General features: G+C 42.0%; 1 protein-coding gene across 11 annotated transcripts in view; it reads left to right on the plus strand.

Moving 5' to 3' along the window:
• RARB (retinoic acid receptor beta) overlaps positions 1-17,622 on the plus strand; it is a 352,738-nt gene that overhangs the window by 246,494 nt on the left and 88,622 nt on the right. Inside the window, exon 1 of one of the 11 annotated variants that reach the window (XM_080974917.1) lies at positions 5,146-5,738. The exons of the other annotated variants lie outside the window; for them this stretch is intronic. Coding sequence (XP_080831043.1) covers positions 5,582-5,738 — 157 coding nt within the window. The 5' untranslated portion in view covers positions 5,146-5,581. Of the gene's footprint in view, positions 1-5,145; positions 5,739-17,622 lie in introns of those variants that run through there. 11 annotated transcript variants of the gene reach the window in all.

Consider the following 17,622-nt stretch of genomic DNA (forward strand, 5'->3'; position numbering starts at 1 on the left):
CCGAGGCAATTTGGCATAAATTACTAAATTTATTTTTATAAAACATAAAAATCTGTGTGACTTTTAAAATACATCACATAAGCATGTTAATCCTTTAGGGACAAAATACGAAATAAGCATACTGATATTTGTTTTCAGCCTTATTTTATCTCCTCTATTACTACCCTCCGGAAGAAATCATCTCCCAATTTGTCATTGCTTCCATCCGGTGGATCAAAGAATATGGCCTGTAGCTAGGGATGGAGAAGAAATTCATTCGGTTTGCATTTTAAAGCCAGTTGGCTTACTTTGCCAATCCCAAACTTACATGCAGATTCGAATGCAGTCAGCAATGAGGCTTGTATACGTTGAATTTTCAAGTGCAGTTTAAGCTTTAAAAATGCACAAAGCATGTGCATGTCCCTGGAAAATGTATACAAAAATGTGTTGCATTAGGAGGAATTGCATTGAGAAGCATACAAACGTCGCATTGTAGGAGAATGCATATAAAATGCCTGTCCAATGCGCGTCAAATGTGTACAATTGAAATGCAGGGCTTTTTGTTGCATTTTTATAAACTACAAAAATAATAATGTGACGATAAAATGGGGTGGGGGCAAGAACCATGTGCACAATTGAATTCCTTGGAGTAAAACATGGAACTGTAAGTAGGCGTGTGTTTCTGGACATAATTAAAGCTGCTGGTACTTACCTGTAATGGCCAAAAACAATTAGGCACCAGGATATTTTCAAAGACCACTGCCTCCTGTGTCAGCCTATCTGAAATTTGCAATATTCATCAGAGACTGTGTGGCAGAGAGGGGGCTGACATCGCATCTGTGACATCACACGTGTGGCATTGCATCATGTTTTGGGAGGAGCCAGTGGGTGGAGCCAAACATGGTGGCCAGTGGCTTCTCTCTCATGCTTGGCCTCCTTCCCTATCAGGAGGAGGAGAAGCTCGGTCCCTTGGAGCTGGCGCCCCTACTCTGTGGGATCTTCCACCACCAAGAGAGCCTAATATGGTGAGTAGCGGGTATAGGCCCTTGTCTATAACTATATCCTGATTCTCAAAGCCCCTCCTTAGGGAAGTCAGGCTAGATCCATGTGTACTTAGTTTTAAATGAACTGTAATAAGGGTTTGTTTTGCCTGGCTTTTGATGAGTTTTCAATTCTACTCTCTGGTTTTGTTTTCATTATGGTTTTTTTGGGTTTACTTGGACAGTGGACGGAGCAAGGGCACACATCACTCGGTCTCAGTCTTCCCCCTTAACGGTGAGATGTTTTTCAAAACATTCATCTCAGCTGTCTTCATGTTTCAGTTACAGTGGTACCTCGGGTTAAGAACTTAATTCATTCCGGAGGTCCATTCTTAACCTGAAACTGTTCTTAACCTGAGGTACCACTTTAGCTAATGGGGCCTCCCGCTGCCACTGCGCCGCCGCCACACGATTTCTGTTCTCATCCTGAAGCAAAGTTCTTAACCTGAAGCACTATTTCTGGGTTAGCGGAGTCTGTAACCTGAAGCGTCTGTAACCTGAGGTACCACTGTAAGTGCTATTGCAGCTTCAGAATGGGGTCTGGCAGCCTCCTTTGAAACCGTTTATATTGGCCAAGTTATGCACAGGATGGTCTTAAGATAGCAAACTAAAAGAAGCAAAGATTTATCTAGTCTAGCATATCCTTTCTATGACTGTACATTATAAGGTAAAAGGGTAAGGGACCCCTGGGCAGTTAAGTCCAGTCAAAGGCAACTATGGGGTTGCAGTGCTCATCTCGCTTTCAGGCTGAGAGAGCCGGCGTTTGTCCACAGACAGCTTTCTGGGTCATGTGCCCAGCATGACTAAACTGCTTCTGGCGCAACGGGACACCATGATGAAAACCAGAGGTAAACACCATTTACCTTCTCACTGCAGCAGTACCTATTTATCTACTTGCACTGCTAGGTTGGCAGAAGCTGGGACAGAGCAACGGGAGCTCACCCCGTCGCAGGGATTCAAACCGTCAACCTTCTGATTGGCAAGCCCAAGAGGCTCAGTGGTTTAGACCACAGCGCCACCCGCTCCTTGGATCATTATACCATTGGTCCATATCTTATACCATTGGTAACCTTGCTCAGCAATGTCTGCAGCAGGATTCAGAAACCTGTGGTCTTCAAAATGCTGCTAAACTACAACTCCCATAATCCCCTTCTAAAGTTCTTTCAGCTGCCAGCTAATCCAGTTTTATACAATCCCCATGTCAACAGCGCTCCGGGATCTTGGTTGTGGATCTGTCACAAAGAAAATCTGTCACCATGAATCCTCTTGGCCTCAATGAATATTAATTATAGGCTGAGTTACACAAGGACAGTAATGTTAATATGAGTTGAGTTCTTTAGAATTTTCATGAATTGTCATACTGGCCTTTGAATATTAGTTTTATATTTTTGTGAGTTGTCATACAGGCCTTTGAATATTTGTTGTTTAGTCATGGTCTGACTCTTCGTGACCCCATGGACCAGAGCACACCAGGCACTCCTGTCTTCCACTGCCTCCCGCAGTTTGGTCAAACTCATGCTGGTAGCTTCGAGAACACTGTCCAACCATCTCATCCTCTGTTGTCCCCTTCTCCTTGTGCCCTCCATCTTTCCCAACATCAGGGTCTTTTCCAGGGAGTCTTCTCATGAGGTGGCCAAAGTATTGGAGTCTCAGCTTCAGGATCTATCTTTCCAGTGAGCACGCAGGGCTGATTTCTTTCAGAATGGATAGGTTTGATCTTCTTGCAGTCCATGGGACTCTCAAGAGTCTCCTCCAGCACCATAATTCAAAAGCATCAATTCTTCTGCAATCAGCCTTCTTTATGGTCCCGCTCTCACTTTGAATATTAGCTTATATCAAATGGTGCTTTCCTCTCTGTTAAGGTGAAAGCAAAACTTTTCCTGCACAGTGGCTATTTCAGCTCAAAGAATTGAATATTCTCACAAGAACACATGGTCCCATCTCCCACCACCTAAGAGGCCTGCTATTCATTAAGAGCTCAGTGACACTGCTTGCTGACTGGGTTAACAAAACTTGAATATGAGAAGATTCAAAGAACACATATAAAAAAGTTCTTTTGAAACTGATATATCTAAATTGAAAACAAACCGTATTCAACACACACACAAACACAATACACACACAAACCAGATGTAATCTGAAAGGGCATAAAACAATCTAAAGAAGTCTTATTATTCTACTTGCAAGTGGTCTCAGAAAGATTGGTATCCTTAAACGTAGGAATTTTTTTTAAAAAAAGAGTAGAATGAATGAATGGTTTCCTAGCCAATCAATTAAATTGAGCCTCCATATCTAAAAGCAGCATACTGCTGAGAAAACAGGTGATGGGTGTCAACAGAAATGGAACACTCATGCTATTTATCCTCTGTTTGTTAAGAATCTGGCTAAACAATTGCAGGAAAATCCATTAGCTTTGTATACAAAAGGTTCCAGGTTCAATTCCTGACATTTCCAGGTAGGGCTGTAGAGACCCCTGTGTGAAATCCTGGCAACCTGATGCCAGTCGCTGTAGACCAAGTGTGTAGAACACATGGTCCTTCCTAATGTTGGACTCTCAGCTCCCATCGACCTCAGCCAACACAGCCAGTGGTTCATAGAATCCTAGAATTGCAGAGTTGGAAGGGACTACGAGGGTCATCTAGTCCAACCCCCCCCCCCATTCCAAGAATTGTTCACCCAACAAGGGGCTTGAATAATCCATCAACCTCTGGATTGATCGCAGGTTCTCCATCCCTGTCATAGACAGGGATCTGTGTGAACAGATAAAAAGCAGGTGGAGTGTTGCTTTAGAATTATTATAAGTTGCATTTGGCTTCTGTGCTTTCATCGCCGTCAATAGCTTTGCACTATCATAGTTACGGGGGGGGTGTGTCATTTTGAAAGCAGGGACAGAGTGATTTTGCTGTGCACTGGGCTTAAAAAAAAATTAAATACAGTCATACCTCGGGATGAATACGCCTTGGGTTTGGCAAATTCGGGTTGCGCTCCGCGGCGACCCGGAAGTAACGGAGCGTGTTACTTCCGGGTTTCACCGCGCGCGCACGCGCAGACCTTCAAAATGACGCATGCTCAGAAGCACCGGAACGTGGCACGCGCAGACGCGCGGACACAGGTTTGCGTTCGCTTCGGGATGCGAACGGGGCTCCGGAACGGATCCCGTTCGCATCCTGAGGTACCACTGTACTGGCAACTGAACCGCTGAAGGATTTGAGGGCTGTTTCACGCATGATTCCCACCCACCCCCATATACTGAGATATATATGTTGAGCTATGTTGAGATACAATAACTTTTATGAAGGGGGGAAAGCATGCACTTATCAACAAGATTGCATGCAAAAATTGTGCTAGTGTGTACTTTGCTGTGTGCTGCAGCTTCTGAGCACAACCTAACCATGGCAGTGTATGTGGGGGAACTGGAAGCATAGATGCAGAACCCTGTCCAAGGCATGAGGGAATTCCACTACGCGCTCTCTCCCCCCCCCCCCGTGTGTGTGTGTGTGTGTGTGTATCCTGTCTAACGCTGGTCTGGCAAATCATTGTGAGCTGTATGTATAAGATTGTCCCCCATTAAGTCTGTTTTTATATATAATAGAGTGAATGCAATATGTCACCCTTGTCTTTCCTGAATGATGCCAGGAGAGAATTGGGACGTGTTTGTGCGTAGAATCGAACGTGTATGTTTGCTTCACTTGAAGGAAGGAAGGAAATCTTTGTAGAAAAGAAGCTTTGGAGAAGAATTAAACAGCGGAGGGAGGATAAAGAGACAGATTTTGTAAACTTTAAGGCATGTGTGTGTGTGTGGAGCATTGCTGCTTAGAATCCTGAGGCAACTCTTATTTCTATTTTATATCTTTTTTAAAAAGTGTTTGTCTTCCTTTCTAAAGGGACGTTATTATAGGAACGGCAGCTACTGGCTGCCTGCTTCTGTGGCTGCCTGCATTATTTTGCAAGGCTGCCGGGAGTTTTTAAGCTATGTGAGAATCCTGGGAGTTGGTGATGTCAGACTGGTTGGGTCATTTGAAGGTTAGCAGCCTGGGAAGGGTTCATGGAAAGTTCACTCGCATATATTAAGCAATTCAATCTTTCATTCTGTGTGACACAAGTAGTAGGAAGTGAGCTGTTCGCAGGCAGAAGGATCTATTCGCCGGCAAGGGGGGATCCAGAGCTCTCACCGAAGCCTGTTTTCTCTGCAAAACTTGGACGCTGCACAGGATATTTTTTAAAACACCTATTTGGTGGAAGCCTGAGAAGCAAGAAGGCTCCTTCGAGGTTTTGAGGAAGAGATGGAGGAAAACTGAAACTTGGAAAGCTCCCTGCTTCCCCCCTCCTATTCTGCCAGATTGGCTGAACAGGCTGGAAAATGGTAAATGATCATTTGGATCAATTACAGGCTTTTAGCTGTGTTGTCTGTCATAATTCATGATTCTGGTCTGGGAAAAAGACCAACAGCCTACGTGCCAAAAAGGGGGCAGAGTTTGATGGAGTTGGAGGTACTTTCCTATGCCATTTTCCTCCACACCTAGCGGAAGGCACTTTTCCAGACCTACTGTGGAGGGGGAATCATGTTTGACTGCATGGATGTCCTAGCAGTAAGCCCTGGTCAAATGCTGGATTTCTACACTGCAAGTCCGTCTTCCTGCATGCTCCAGGAGAAGGCTCTCAAAGCATGCTTCAGTGGATTGGCACAAACAGAGTGGCGGCACCGGCACAGTGCGCAATGTAGGTCCCGCGGTTATTTTGCTCCACTTTCCCCCCTCTGCTTTATTTATTTGCATGATGTAATAATAATAATAATAATAATAATAATAATAATAATAGCCGCTACACACACAAACAGGTGAAAGAGGCATCCTTTCCAAACCACAGCTATTCAGATATGTGGTTGTGCATACAAATTCTTCAAACATTTTGAAAGAACACCAGCCTAGGTGTGCTTTGCTTTTCCCGCTTGCAGTGTTGCTTCTCTAGTGTGTTCTTTGCAGCTTGTAAATAGACTTAATGTTCATGGGGGAAACGGATTATTATTATTATTATTTATTTATCATTCAGTGTAGGTTGTGTAAATTTTCCTGATCTGTACAGGCTCTTTGCTCTTCTAATACCCTGTTTTGAATTTAGTCTATCTCTTTCCCCCCAGGTGCCTTTTAACACCTAAGCAACCAGTTCATTTGGCAGTGTGCTGCCCTGTGACTTTAGCCTCAATAGGGTGGGCAGAATTGGGAGTTGTAAACTCCCATAAATGTTTTCCTTTTTTTTTTCTGGGCGTGGGTGGGGTGGGGAGAAGAGGCAATATTTCTTTGCATTGACCTTGCTGCCACCTTTCTCCTTTTTACTTTGTTGCTCTAAGAAGTCCCTGTTTTTGCTAGAAAACTAACTGTGAACACCCCTTGTGTTTCCCCATCAATTATCTCAGCGCTTTCCGAATCTGTTCAGAGCCTGGGACTTTCAGGAAAAGGGAGCTGCTTCTTCGCCGGCACAGGTTTTTTTAAAAAAATTGCTGTTTTGTTATCAGATCTTGACATAGTGTTAGAGAACATAGGTGGCAAACAGCGGCAATCCTTAATCTTACGTTTCGAGTCTGAGAAACAGCAAGAAATAGCAAAGTCCCAGCACCACTTTCTCTGCATTAAAAGAAGAAAAAAAACACCCTTGAAGGATGCTTCATTGCTCTGACACTGATTTAGATAAATGATGGCTATCTATCATTTTTTTTAACATACTCTTTGACACCTCAATGAGGCATTGACTATAGAAGTATGTTTGATATCATTGTGATTCCTAGGTATCCCAGTTGCTTTGAAATAGGTGGAGCTTTTTTTAAAATTCAGAGTGTTTAATCCACAAGGGAAGAAAAAGAAATGGGAATTTTGTTCAGATGTGTGAGAGCTAATGCTACAGTCAACATATTTTCATCACAATTCGGTCTCCGTTAGCACTGGACATGCAAACAAAACTTAGAAGTTAGTCCCTGAAGAATTTAACATTTTCGCCTCTTTAGGAAAGTAGAGGCAAAGTCAAAAACAAACCCAAAACAAGCAAATCAGAAAATGTAGCCCAAATATTTTCTAGGCGTTTCCACGCTTGCAGGTTGAAAGACTATGTTAATTCTGTATAGCTAACTGAGAAAGAACTTTGCTTAAGTTTGTAAATATGTTCTGGAAAGTTTTGTTTTCTTAGCAAGTTTTCTATAACAGCATACTTTAGGTATTTTTATTTTTATTTTACAATATCAAACTTCTAGAAAAATAGTTTAGAGAATTTACTGCTGGCGATCTGTTTGAAGTCAAAATATTACAAGTCTTTCACAATGCCATTAATTAGAACCAGCTTTTAAAATATGTATATATGCTGCCTTTTCTCCTGAGCAAGTTAAATGGGTGTGTGTGTGTGGTTCACCATTACCAGCAGGCAGCAAGTGTTAAATGTGTCATTTGCCTAGAGCTGGAGATAAGGAAAGAGGCTGGATTAGAAGAAGGGAAGCCAATCAAAGGAACTATTAACCAGAAAGGGGGGGGGGGGGAGGTTTAGCAAAGTGCTTTAGGAATTCACAATTTTGTAAGGACCACAGCTTAAACTGCAATGTTGTTAAACTTTTAAACTTTCAGATTAGCATTTATCAAAGCAAGCCGGGAATGCAGGTGGTTACACATCATGCATAAAGTACTTTGGCACTCTTAAATTGTAAGCAGAGTTTTAAATAGCTCATCTTTCAAGTTTCTCCCCCCCCCCTTCAAGTTTAGTGGTTAAATGTATTACTTGGAATTCTAAAAGTGTGAAGTCAACATAGTGTGTTCTGCAGCTGCAGGGGAAAATAACGTGTAGCTCCAACGACAAGTATTTCCTTCTTGTGCTAAGTCCTCTGTTGTTAGTATGAACAGTCAGTTCATACGATAAGAGTGAGTCAAGCTTATTTGGGTTTGGCTGCATAAATGAGCCTTTCTGCAATAGTTCATTTACACCTCGGTTGCCATGCATCTTCAATAGAGATGAAATTTTAGGATGCCAGGTAGAGCATTAATCTCAGAAAAGAGCAGCAGAGTAGCATCAACATTTCTCTCCAGAAGCAATTCAGTCAATAAAATGCTTCATCCAGAATATGTAATGCCTTAACTACATCTTCTTAACTCTTGTGTGTTTAAGGTTTTGTGATAGAAATTTTGTAATCATCTAATTTTCTCCCCCCCCCCAATAGTGTGTGACTTAAAACTATGCGAAAGTCTTTGTCTAAAGAAAACAGTGTTTTTAAAGAAACAGAGCAGAACCGTGATTGATTGCAGTTTAAAGTATTACCAATAAGGTCTTCCCTTTAACGGTTAAGAAATCGGGGTCGGTGCACCATAATCAAAGAGATCGACTTGAATTAGTGAATTAAGTCTAAAGCTAAGATTACATAAATACTCTATTTTATCTTAAGGTAAAATATGGATTTCTGTTTCACTGGCAGCCAAGTGTGAAGGGGTTAACTTGGAACTTTGGAGAAATTTCAGATACTTGATTATTAAGATGAAGAGATGATTTTATTTCATGCTGCCTGATCAGAAATAAAGCAGTATGTATGCAACTAATGGACATGCTGTTTCTGACTTTTGATGGTCTTGTAAAGAAAGATGTAGTTAATCTGATAATAAGAAAAGCTTTTCTGCAGATATTACACATTTTTAAAATAAAGCACTTGAAGCAGTCAGTGGATGATAGCCAATATTAGTTTTTCTCAGAGCAGAACCACAAAAAGTTAATTGACTTATGTCAGTGGTTCTCTTCCTAGTATGACTTCGTTAGATGTCGCCCATTGCTGAGCTTTTTAAATACTGTTGATTTCAGTGAGAAAGTGAGGCACAATCCTATGCATGTCTATTCAGAAGTAGGTCCCACTGTGTTATTACCCAGTAAGCCCCATTCTGCAAGTGTGTTTAGTGTTACGGCCTGAATTGCGCCATTGGAATGAATGGGACTTAATAGTGCTTAATTTAGAATAACAAAGCTTCCCAGTAAGATTTTATGTTAAATGAAGATGATAGACTGCAGTTCTGTATAAAACCTGCTGTGAACAAAACCTGCAATCCATAAAAATTCATTGCTAAACTTCTGGCGGCTTGTAATGTTTAGGACTTTGTGAATTCTTATGCTATCCCGGTTATAAAAAAAAGCCCAGAAACATCTGTCCTAACATACAACTCAATGCTTTATTATCTTTCATATCTCCAGTCAGAATGTAAAAACAAACACATTGAAGTGCATGCCTGGAAATCTACATTCCTAAGTATTGAATTGCAGCAGGTGCTGTTGGCAAGTTCTGCATTTCAGCTGCAGAAGGCAAGGTTTATTTTTATGCACCTTTCCTTTATTTAAAGTTTCAATGCAAGCTCCTAATGCAGAGATTAAAAGGAAGCTTTTATTTGCTGCAAATTTTCTTAAAAGACACTTGATCCCTGGTACTTTAATTGGATCCAAACTAATTTAATGCACTTTTGAAAAGCAATGAAATCTGAGTGTCTTGAATTTCTCTCTATGTCACAGTATAACTTGTTTGTTTTCCTCCAGACTATCAAGCTTTTTTTCTGTTTAAAACAGTCACACACACAGGTGCACATGCGTGTAAAACATTGATGCTGAAGTTAGCATTCTTTACATTTTTGAAAGGCTAACAGTTTATGTCAGCTTTTTCCTATAGTATAACAAACAACATTTTCATCACAAACTGCTCCCCTCTTCCAACACACACAAATCTTACCCTTTCCCCGCATCTCCTTCTGTGCCCATTCGCAAAGTGGACATGTTACGGAATCACGTTACCTGCATCCATTGTACATATAAAATGTACAAAACAGGCCCATAGGACATATTAACATACCAAATCATGCAAATGAGCTAATAATACACTAAGGGGGTGGGGGTGGGGAAAGCCACATTCTTTTCTTAACCCTGCACTGAGCTTAATTCTTAAACCCTTACGTTAGCTTGGCTGTGTGCAACCAACTTAAAACGCCTGCCAAATATCTTGAAAATTACCTCCTTTATGAAGTTTGGAATAGGACCACCCCTTATCTTGTGTTTGATATGGCAGGCCCGATTCATTGTTCATTTTAAAACTGTGACCAAAGCAAAGCACCCTCTAGTTTTGTACAAGGCACTCCTGAATTTTAGCATCTTTTTATCTGACAGCGTAATGTTCATGCTAATAAAGCAAGGAAAAGTAGGGTACTCTTACATACACCACCCAAGTGTGTGTTCCCCAAGCTGCTGCTCTACATATGACTTTGGTTGCCTGCTTACTCTAATCACAAAGTGCATCAGCGTTAGAATTCAACTGCTGTGTCTCATATGTTTCCCATGTTGCTGTTTTATACAGCGGGCACATTGAATTCGTGTTAATAACAGTGCATTTGAACCCGTGGCAAATTGTTTTGATGCCTATCTCTGAATTCCTAGCTGGGCAGTGTGTCCTTTCCCCCAACAAGCTGAGCTCCAAAATCAATGTGGGGTTCGACAAGCATAGTCAGTGAACAGGATACAGATTTGCGACTGCTAAATGCAATAATAATCATCATCATCATCATCATCATCATCCAGCAAAGAGGAACTTTCCAGTGGCTTATGTAGGGATGTTGTCGTAGTGGGTGTGTCTATTAGCAAACCTGTTCTGTGTCTGCTTTCCAGCATGGAAACTTCCTTAAAGCAGGCTGCAAGACACAGATTGAGAAAAGTTGCCAGGCAAAACATTTTTTAAATTTTATTTATTTATTGAATTTATATACCACCCTATACCCGGAGGTCTCAGGGCGGTTCACAGACAAGATCACAATATATAAAATCAAAATAAGAATAACCTCCCCCCCCAAAAAAGAGCCACATTTTAAAAGGGCATAGGATGTCCATCAGGTCAACCAACATTTCCAACAGGAGTCCATTTAAATGTTATCTAAAAACAAAGCTAAAAAGAATACTGCCAAGAGAAGTTGAAACCCAGTCAATTAGAATAAAATTAAAGCGTTCACATGCTGCTTTTGTGCCTTTGCAGCCTCATTTTCCCAGTGCGTCCTAAAGGCTGCATAAAAGATGTGTCCGAGCTGAAAAGAAAGCTGTTTTCAAAGTGGACCTATTGTACACAGTTGTCTGTAAAGAAAGCCAAACCCACACAGCTGAACTCCATATGATCAGGGAGCCTGGCTGTGTGGGTGTCCTGTTTGCATTTAGAATTGTGGAGTTGGAAGGGATCCTGAGAGTCATCTAGTCCAACTCTCTGCAATGCAGAAATCTCAGCTAAAGCATCCATGACACATGGCTATCCAGCCTCTGCTTAAAAACTTCCCATGAAGGAGAGTCCACAACCTCTGTTCCACTGTTAAACACCTCTTACAATCGGAAATTTATTCCTCATGTTTAGTTGGACTCTCCTTTCTTGTAACTTGAAGCCATTGGTTTGAGTCCTACCCTCCAGAGCAGGAGAAAACAGCTTGTTGCCTCTTCTATGTGACAGCCCTTGAGATATTTGAAGATGGCTATCATACCTGCTCTCAGTCTCCTCTTTTCCAGGCTAAACATAACCATCTCCTTTAACTGTTCCTTATAAGGCTTGGTTTCCAGACCTTTGATCAGCTTGGTTACTCTGTACATGTCTCAGTTTGTCAACATCCTTCTTAAATTGTGGTGCCCAGAATTGGACACCCTATTCCAGGTGTGGTCTGACCAAGGCAGAAGAGAGTGGTCCTCTTCCTTCCCTTGAAGTCACTGTCGTGGAAAGAAAACACAACATCGGGGACAAGGCTAAAAGTTCTGCCTGCTCTACGCATGAGTAACATGTAAATAGGTCTGCAGATACTTTCTTTTGCCTTCGTTTTATTGTTCTGTGTGAATTTTGATGTTCAATGCTTGGGCTTTATCAATAAGTCAGTCTGCATCATTGTGGAATTTCCCTTCAGATTTCCCTTCAATGAAATAGAATCATAGAATCATAGAGTTGGAAGAGACCACAAGGGCCATCGAGTCCAACCCCCTGCCAAGCAGGAAACACCATCAGAGCACTCCTGACATATGGTTGTCAAGCCTCTGCTTAAAGACCTCCAAAGAAGGAGACTCCACCACACTCCTTGGCAGCAAATTCCACTGTTGAACAGCTCTTACTGTCAGGAAGTTCTTCCTAATGTTTAGGTGGAATCTTCTTTCTTGTAGTTTGGATCCATTGCTCCGTGTCCGCTTCTCTGGAGCAGCAGAAAACAACCTTTCTCCCTCCTCTATGTGACATCCTTTTATATATTTGAACATGGCTATCATATCACCCCTTAACCTCCTCTTCTCCAGGCTAAACATGCCCAGCTCCCTTAGCCGTTCCTCATAAGGCATCGTTTCCAGGCCTTTGACCATTTTGGTTGCCCTCCTCTGGACACGTTCCAGTTTGTCAGTGTCCTTCTTGAACTGTGGTGCCCAGAACTGGACACAGTACTCCAGGTGAGGTCTGACCAGAGCAGAATACAGTGGCAGTATTACTTCCCTTGATCCAGATGCTATACTCCTATTGATGCAGCCCAGAATTGCATTGGCTTTTTTAGCTGCCGCGTCACACTGTTGACTCATGTCAAGTTTGTGGTCAACCAAGACTCCTAGATCCTTTTCACATGTACTGCACTATTCTATTTATTCTATTTATTTATTTATTTACGGCTATTAGCCCATAAAGTATGTACAAACATAAAAGCACAGAGGCATAAAGCCAGTATATTCGGCACCAGAAGGTGAAAACCAGAAGGTGAACACCATGATGCAGGGGTGGGTCATTGAGCAGAGCCAGGTAACAGCTTGGGGCCCGGATAGCTCCAAGGGACGGATCCCAGAAAAAGGAAAACTGAAGACGAGATCCGACATGCACTCTCTTCAAAACTGTCCGATTAGTTTTTGATGTTGTTGTTGTTTTTGATGGTTTTTGTGTGTGAGATAACCGCATTCAGGAATCTCTCAAGCCAGGTGTCACCCATCTTGTATTTGTGCCTCTCATTTTTTTTGCCCAAGTGCAATACTTTACATTTCTCCCTGTTAAAATTCATCTTGTTTGTTTTGGCCCACCCAGTTCTCTAATCTGTCAAGGTCGTTTTGAAGTGTGATCCTGTCCTCTGGGGTGTTAGCCACCCCTCCCAATTTGGTGTCATCTGCAAATTTGATCAGGATGCCCTTGAGACCATCATCCAAGTCGTTGATAAAGATGTTGAATAAGACCGGGCCCAAGACAGAACCCTGTGGCACCCCACTAGTCACTCTTCTCCAGGATGAAGAAGAACCACTGATGAGCACCCTTTGGGTTCGGTCAGTCAGCCAGTTACAAATCCACTGAGTGGTAGCATAGTCAAGACCGCATTTTACCAGCTTCTTTACAAGAATATCATGGGGCACCTTGTCAAATGCCTTGCTGAAATCAAGGTAGGCTACATCCACTGCGTTCCCTTCATCTACCAGGCTTGTAATTCTGTCAAAAAACGAGATCAGGTTAGTCTGACATGACTTATTTTTCAGAAATCCATGCTGACTATTGGTGATCACAGCATTCCTTTCTAGGTGCTCACAGACTGTTTGCTTAATGATCTGCTCCAGAATCTTCCTTGGTATTGATGTCAGACTGACTGGGCGGTAATTATTTGGGTCCTCTCTTTTCCCCTTTTTGAAAATAGGGACAACATTTGCCCTCCTCCAGTCTGCCGGGACTTCGCCTGTTCTCCAGGAATTCTCAAAGATGACTGCTAGTGGTTCTGAGATCACATCTGCCAGTTCTTTTAATACTCTTGGATGCAGTTCATCTGGCCCTGGAGACTTGAATACATCTAAACTAGCCAAGTATTCTTGTACTATCTCCTTAGTTATTCTGGGCTGTGTTTCCTTTGCTGAATCATTTGCTCCAAATTCTTCAGGTCGGGCATTGTTTTCTTTATCGGAGAAGACTGAGGCAAAGAAGGCATTGAGGAGTTCAGCCCTTTCTGTGTCCCCTGTTTGCATTTCACCATCTTCTCCTCTGAGTGACCCCACTGTTTCTTTGTTCTTCTTTTTGCTACGAACATACCCATAAAAGCCTTTTTTGTTGCTTTTAACCTCTCTAGCAAGCCTGAGTTCATTCTGTGCTTTAGCTTTTCTGACTTTGTGTCTACACGTGCTGGCTATTTGTTTGAATTCCTCTTTGGTGGTTTCCCCCCTTTTCCATTTTTTGTACACATCCTTTTTTAATCTTAACTCAGTTAAAAGTTCTTTAGATAGCCACCCTGGCTTCTTTAGGCACCTTCCATGTTTCCGTCTCATTGGTATTGCCTGACGTTGTGCTTTTACTATCTCCCTCTTAACAAACTCCTAGCCAATAAATCTATCTTGTTTCCTATCCTTTGTTAACAAATAAAGGGCTGTAGAGTAAAATCAAAGGACTCCAATCATATTGTTGCAACTCCAACATGCATAGCTTTAAGTGGCAGCTGAGTATCTAGAACATAACATTTATTCATGAATATGGGTGTTATTTTTAGACGGGAGCCTTTTTACAACTAGTGAATACACCCCTTTGCTTCAATCCCACACATCATAATAGACTTCAGAGCATAATTGCCTTTGAAGACATGGATTTAACAGCCCAGACCTTTGTACATTTACTTAGAATTAAATCTCCCTAAATCTCAAGTGCTCAGAGAAGACTGCAGTTGTGCAATTGAAGGCTCACAACACGGATTTTAAACAAAAAGTTGTGATTCACCTAAGATTGAAGACTTGCAAAGAGGTGGAATTCAAAGGTTTCTATGACTTGTTTGGTTGGAGTCCTGGTATGCTGACTGTTTTATGCAACAGAAATAGCTTTCTTTATGGATGCATAAGCTGCCTTGACTTTAGTGGTACTTGAGCTTGTGTAAATAAGCCCAGGATTACATCTGAGACGTGTCATTTCCCCAGAAATTCTGGAAGTATAATAGTGCAGGAAAAATGTGAAGAAAGTGTGCTGTTTGTAGCAGATGGGAGTTTAGTTTCTTCAGCTAAACAATGCTGAGTTACTGGATCAAAAATTCTTATTTGCAGCTGGGTGGGAGGAATGGTTTTTTGTTACACAGAAAAATAGTTATTCCCGTTGCATGGGGTGATGTAAGCAGCCAGGACTAAGGGAACCCTGTTTGCCTGTAGACAAACATTTTTAGCTATACTTTCAGCTTAGGGCAGCTCAAGCTCTGGGAAGTGTAATGGACCCGACATAGCTTCACATAGCCTTCTGTTTCACAAAGTCAACTTCCTTTGGTTTCAAATGCATTCTCAGGGAGATGAGATTAGTATTTGCTTTCATCGCCATTTCAGTAGCGTGTCTTTGTTTGTTTTGGTCTTATTTCCGTTGTTTTTACTCAAGCTGTCAATTTAGCCTGTTTTCAAATATTTTAACAGATGCACCTCTTTAAAGCTGTCTTCATTTGTGACGGAATGCCAGCTCAGTTTTATTTCCGTAATCTTCGTTAGTGTGAGGAAAAGAAACGTTTCAGCCCATTTCATACAATAAACTTTTGATGGCCAAGAAGGAAACAGCAGCAGTGGTGTATTTGTTGCTCAAAGTAAGCATCTTCAATAGTTCACGTCTTCAATAATTCGCAATAATTTCAGCTTGTGTTGATAATTCTTTTTGAATTAAAAAGGAATTTAATTCTATTCCCAGAACTTAATTGATAATGGAAAGCGTGCTGTGCACACACACTGGCGACACCTGAGATGGCTGCTGCTTTAACCACTGGGCATATAAAAGTTTAATTTGAGGGTTGGAAGTATTTGCATAACTTCCTTTATCCCAGATTAGACCAATTGTTCATTATCCCAGTTCTGACTGGCAGCAAAGCTATAGTGCTCCAGAGGGTGTGGACTCCACATTAGCTATTCCTATTAATAAAAACTGGTGTGGCAGACAAATTCTGGCAGTAACAGAGTTATCTTCGTGTTTTGATCCATTTCCAAAACATAACTGTTGCCTTAAGATGAAGAATAACATTGGGATTTGTTTGAATGGGATTCCAACTGGCTGATAGAATCCTTATCGCTTGGCTTTGACTTGTTAATTTGCTAGGCATACTCAACACTACATTAGTTACAGGTGATTCATTTCCACACCATACTGTTGCATACACAGACTCAGGGTGCTAAATGAGTCAGCTTTTTCCCATTCTTGCAAAGCATATCTGTGAATGGAGCATGACTCAACTGAGCTTCGTGATACAGAGCAGTAGTATTACTGGTGCAATTAATATAGAGTAGATGATGTATTATTATTATTTTTAGCTTTACAAAATACTCAAAAATGTGTTGTTCCTCTCTACATATAATTACTTGGGATGAGGCTTCCTCCCTGGGCATCGTACCATTTTCAGATGGGCTGCTTGGGCCATATGTGCTGTGCATCACAACACAGAATAACAGAACTGTAGAGTTGGAAGGGAGCCCTGAGGGTCATTTAGTCCAGCCCCCTGCAGTGCAGGAATATTTTGCCCATTGTGTGGCTCAAACCCATTACCCTGAGATTAAGAGTCTCATGCACTACTAACTGAGCTATCCCATCAGTGCTTTAACACAACGTGCTTCTAGCTGGGAGGTTTAGTGCATGGATTTGGCTGGTTTGATTGCTAGCAGGTTTTTAACAATCCTTCTATATTACCTGACCAATGTCCTGCACCTTTCTGCTTTTTTTGTTCTAACTAGTGGAGCGGGGCAGGAACAGGGCAGAACATGTGCATGACTTGGGCTTCAGCCTTTCCCATTCCCTCAGAAATCATTCTCCTTGCACAAAAAAGCGCAAGTTTTTATAAATGGGGGAGAGGGGTGACATTCTCCTTATCCCTCCCTTCCCATCCTGCAACAAGAATGCCACAATTTCCAGAGTGAACATGCCTGAGCAGATAAACCAAACACAGCATGTCTGGGAGGCAGCAGAGTACTCATGCGTTTATTGGATGCGGGTGGAGCTGTGGTCGAAACCACTCAGCCTCTTGGACTTGCCGATCAGAAGGTCAGCAGTTCGAATCCCTGTGACGGGGTGAGCTCTCGTTGCTCGGTCCCTGCTCCTGCCAACCTAGCAGTTCAAAAGCACACCAGTGCAAGTACATAAATAAGTACCACTGTGGCGGGAAGGTAAACGGCGGTTCCGTGTGCTCTGGTTTCCATCGCGGTGTCCCATTGCTCCAGAAGAAGTTTAATCATGTTGGCCGCATGACCCAGAAAGCTGCCTGTGGACAAACGCCTGCTCCCTCGGCCTGAAAGCGAGATGAGTGCCACAACCCCATAGTTGCCTTTTACTGGACTTAACCGTCCTTTACCTTTACTCATGTGTTTGTGTTTGATATTTGAAACCTCAAACAATTTGCATCCAGAAAGTCACGCAATGGTTGCACTAACTGAGACTGAAAATGAATTTTCCTTCATGAAAACTGAATACAATGATTGCTGAATTTTTATTAAAAATCCTATAGCTGGAGCTGCAGTTTTCAGAGTACGTAGCTAAACAATCAATCCACCTTTCAAGGGAACTGTGGGAATTGTAGCACTGTGAGGGGAGCGGGGGTGTTCCAGCAGCTCTCAGTACCTTTTAAAAAACCCCGCTACAGTTCCCCAGATTCTTTGA

The sequence above is a fragment of the Podarcis pityusensis genome (genome assembly GCF_964106645.2).
Source record: "Podarcis pityusensis genome assembly, chromosome: 12".
In the NCBI taxonomy this organism is placed as follows: domain Eukaryota; kingdom Metazoa; phylum Chordata; class Lepidosauria; order Squamata; family Lacertidae; genus Podarcis; species Podarcis pityusensis.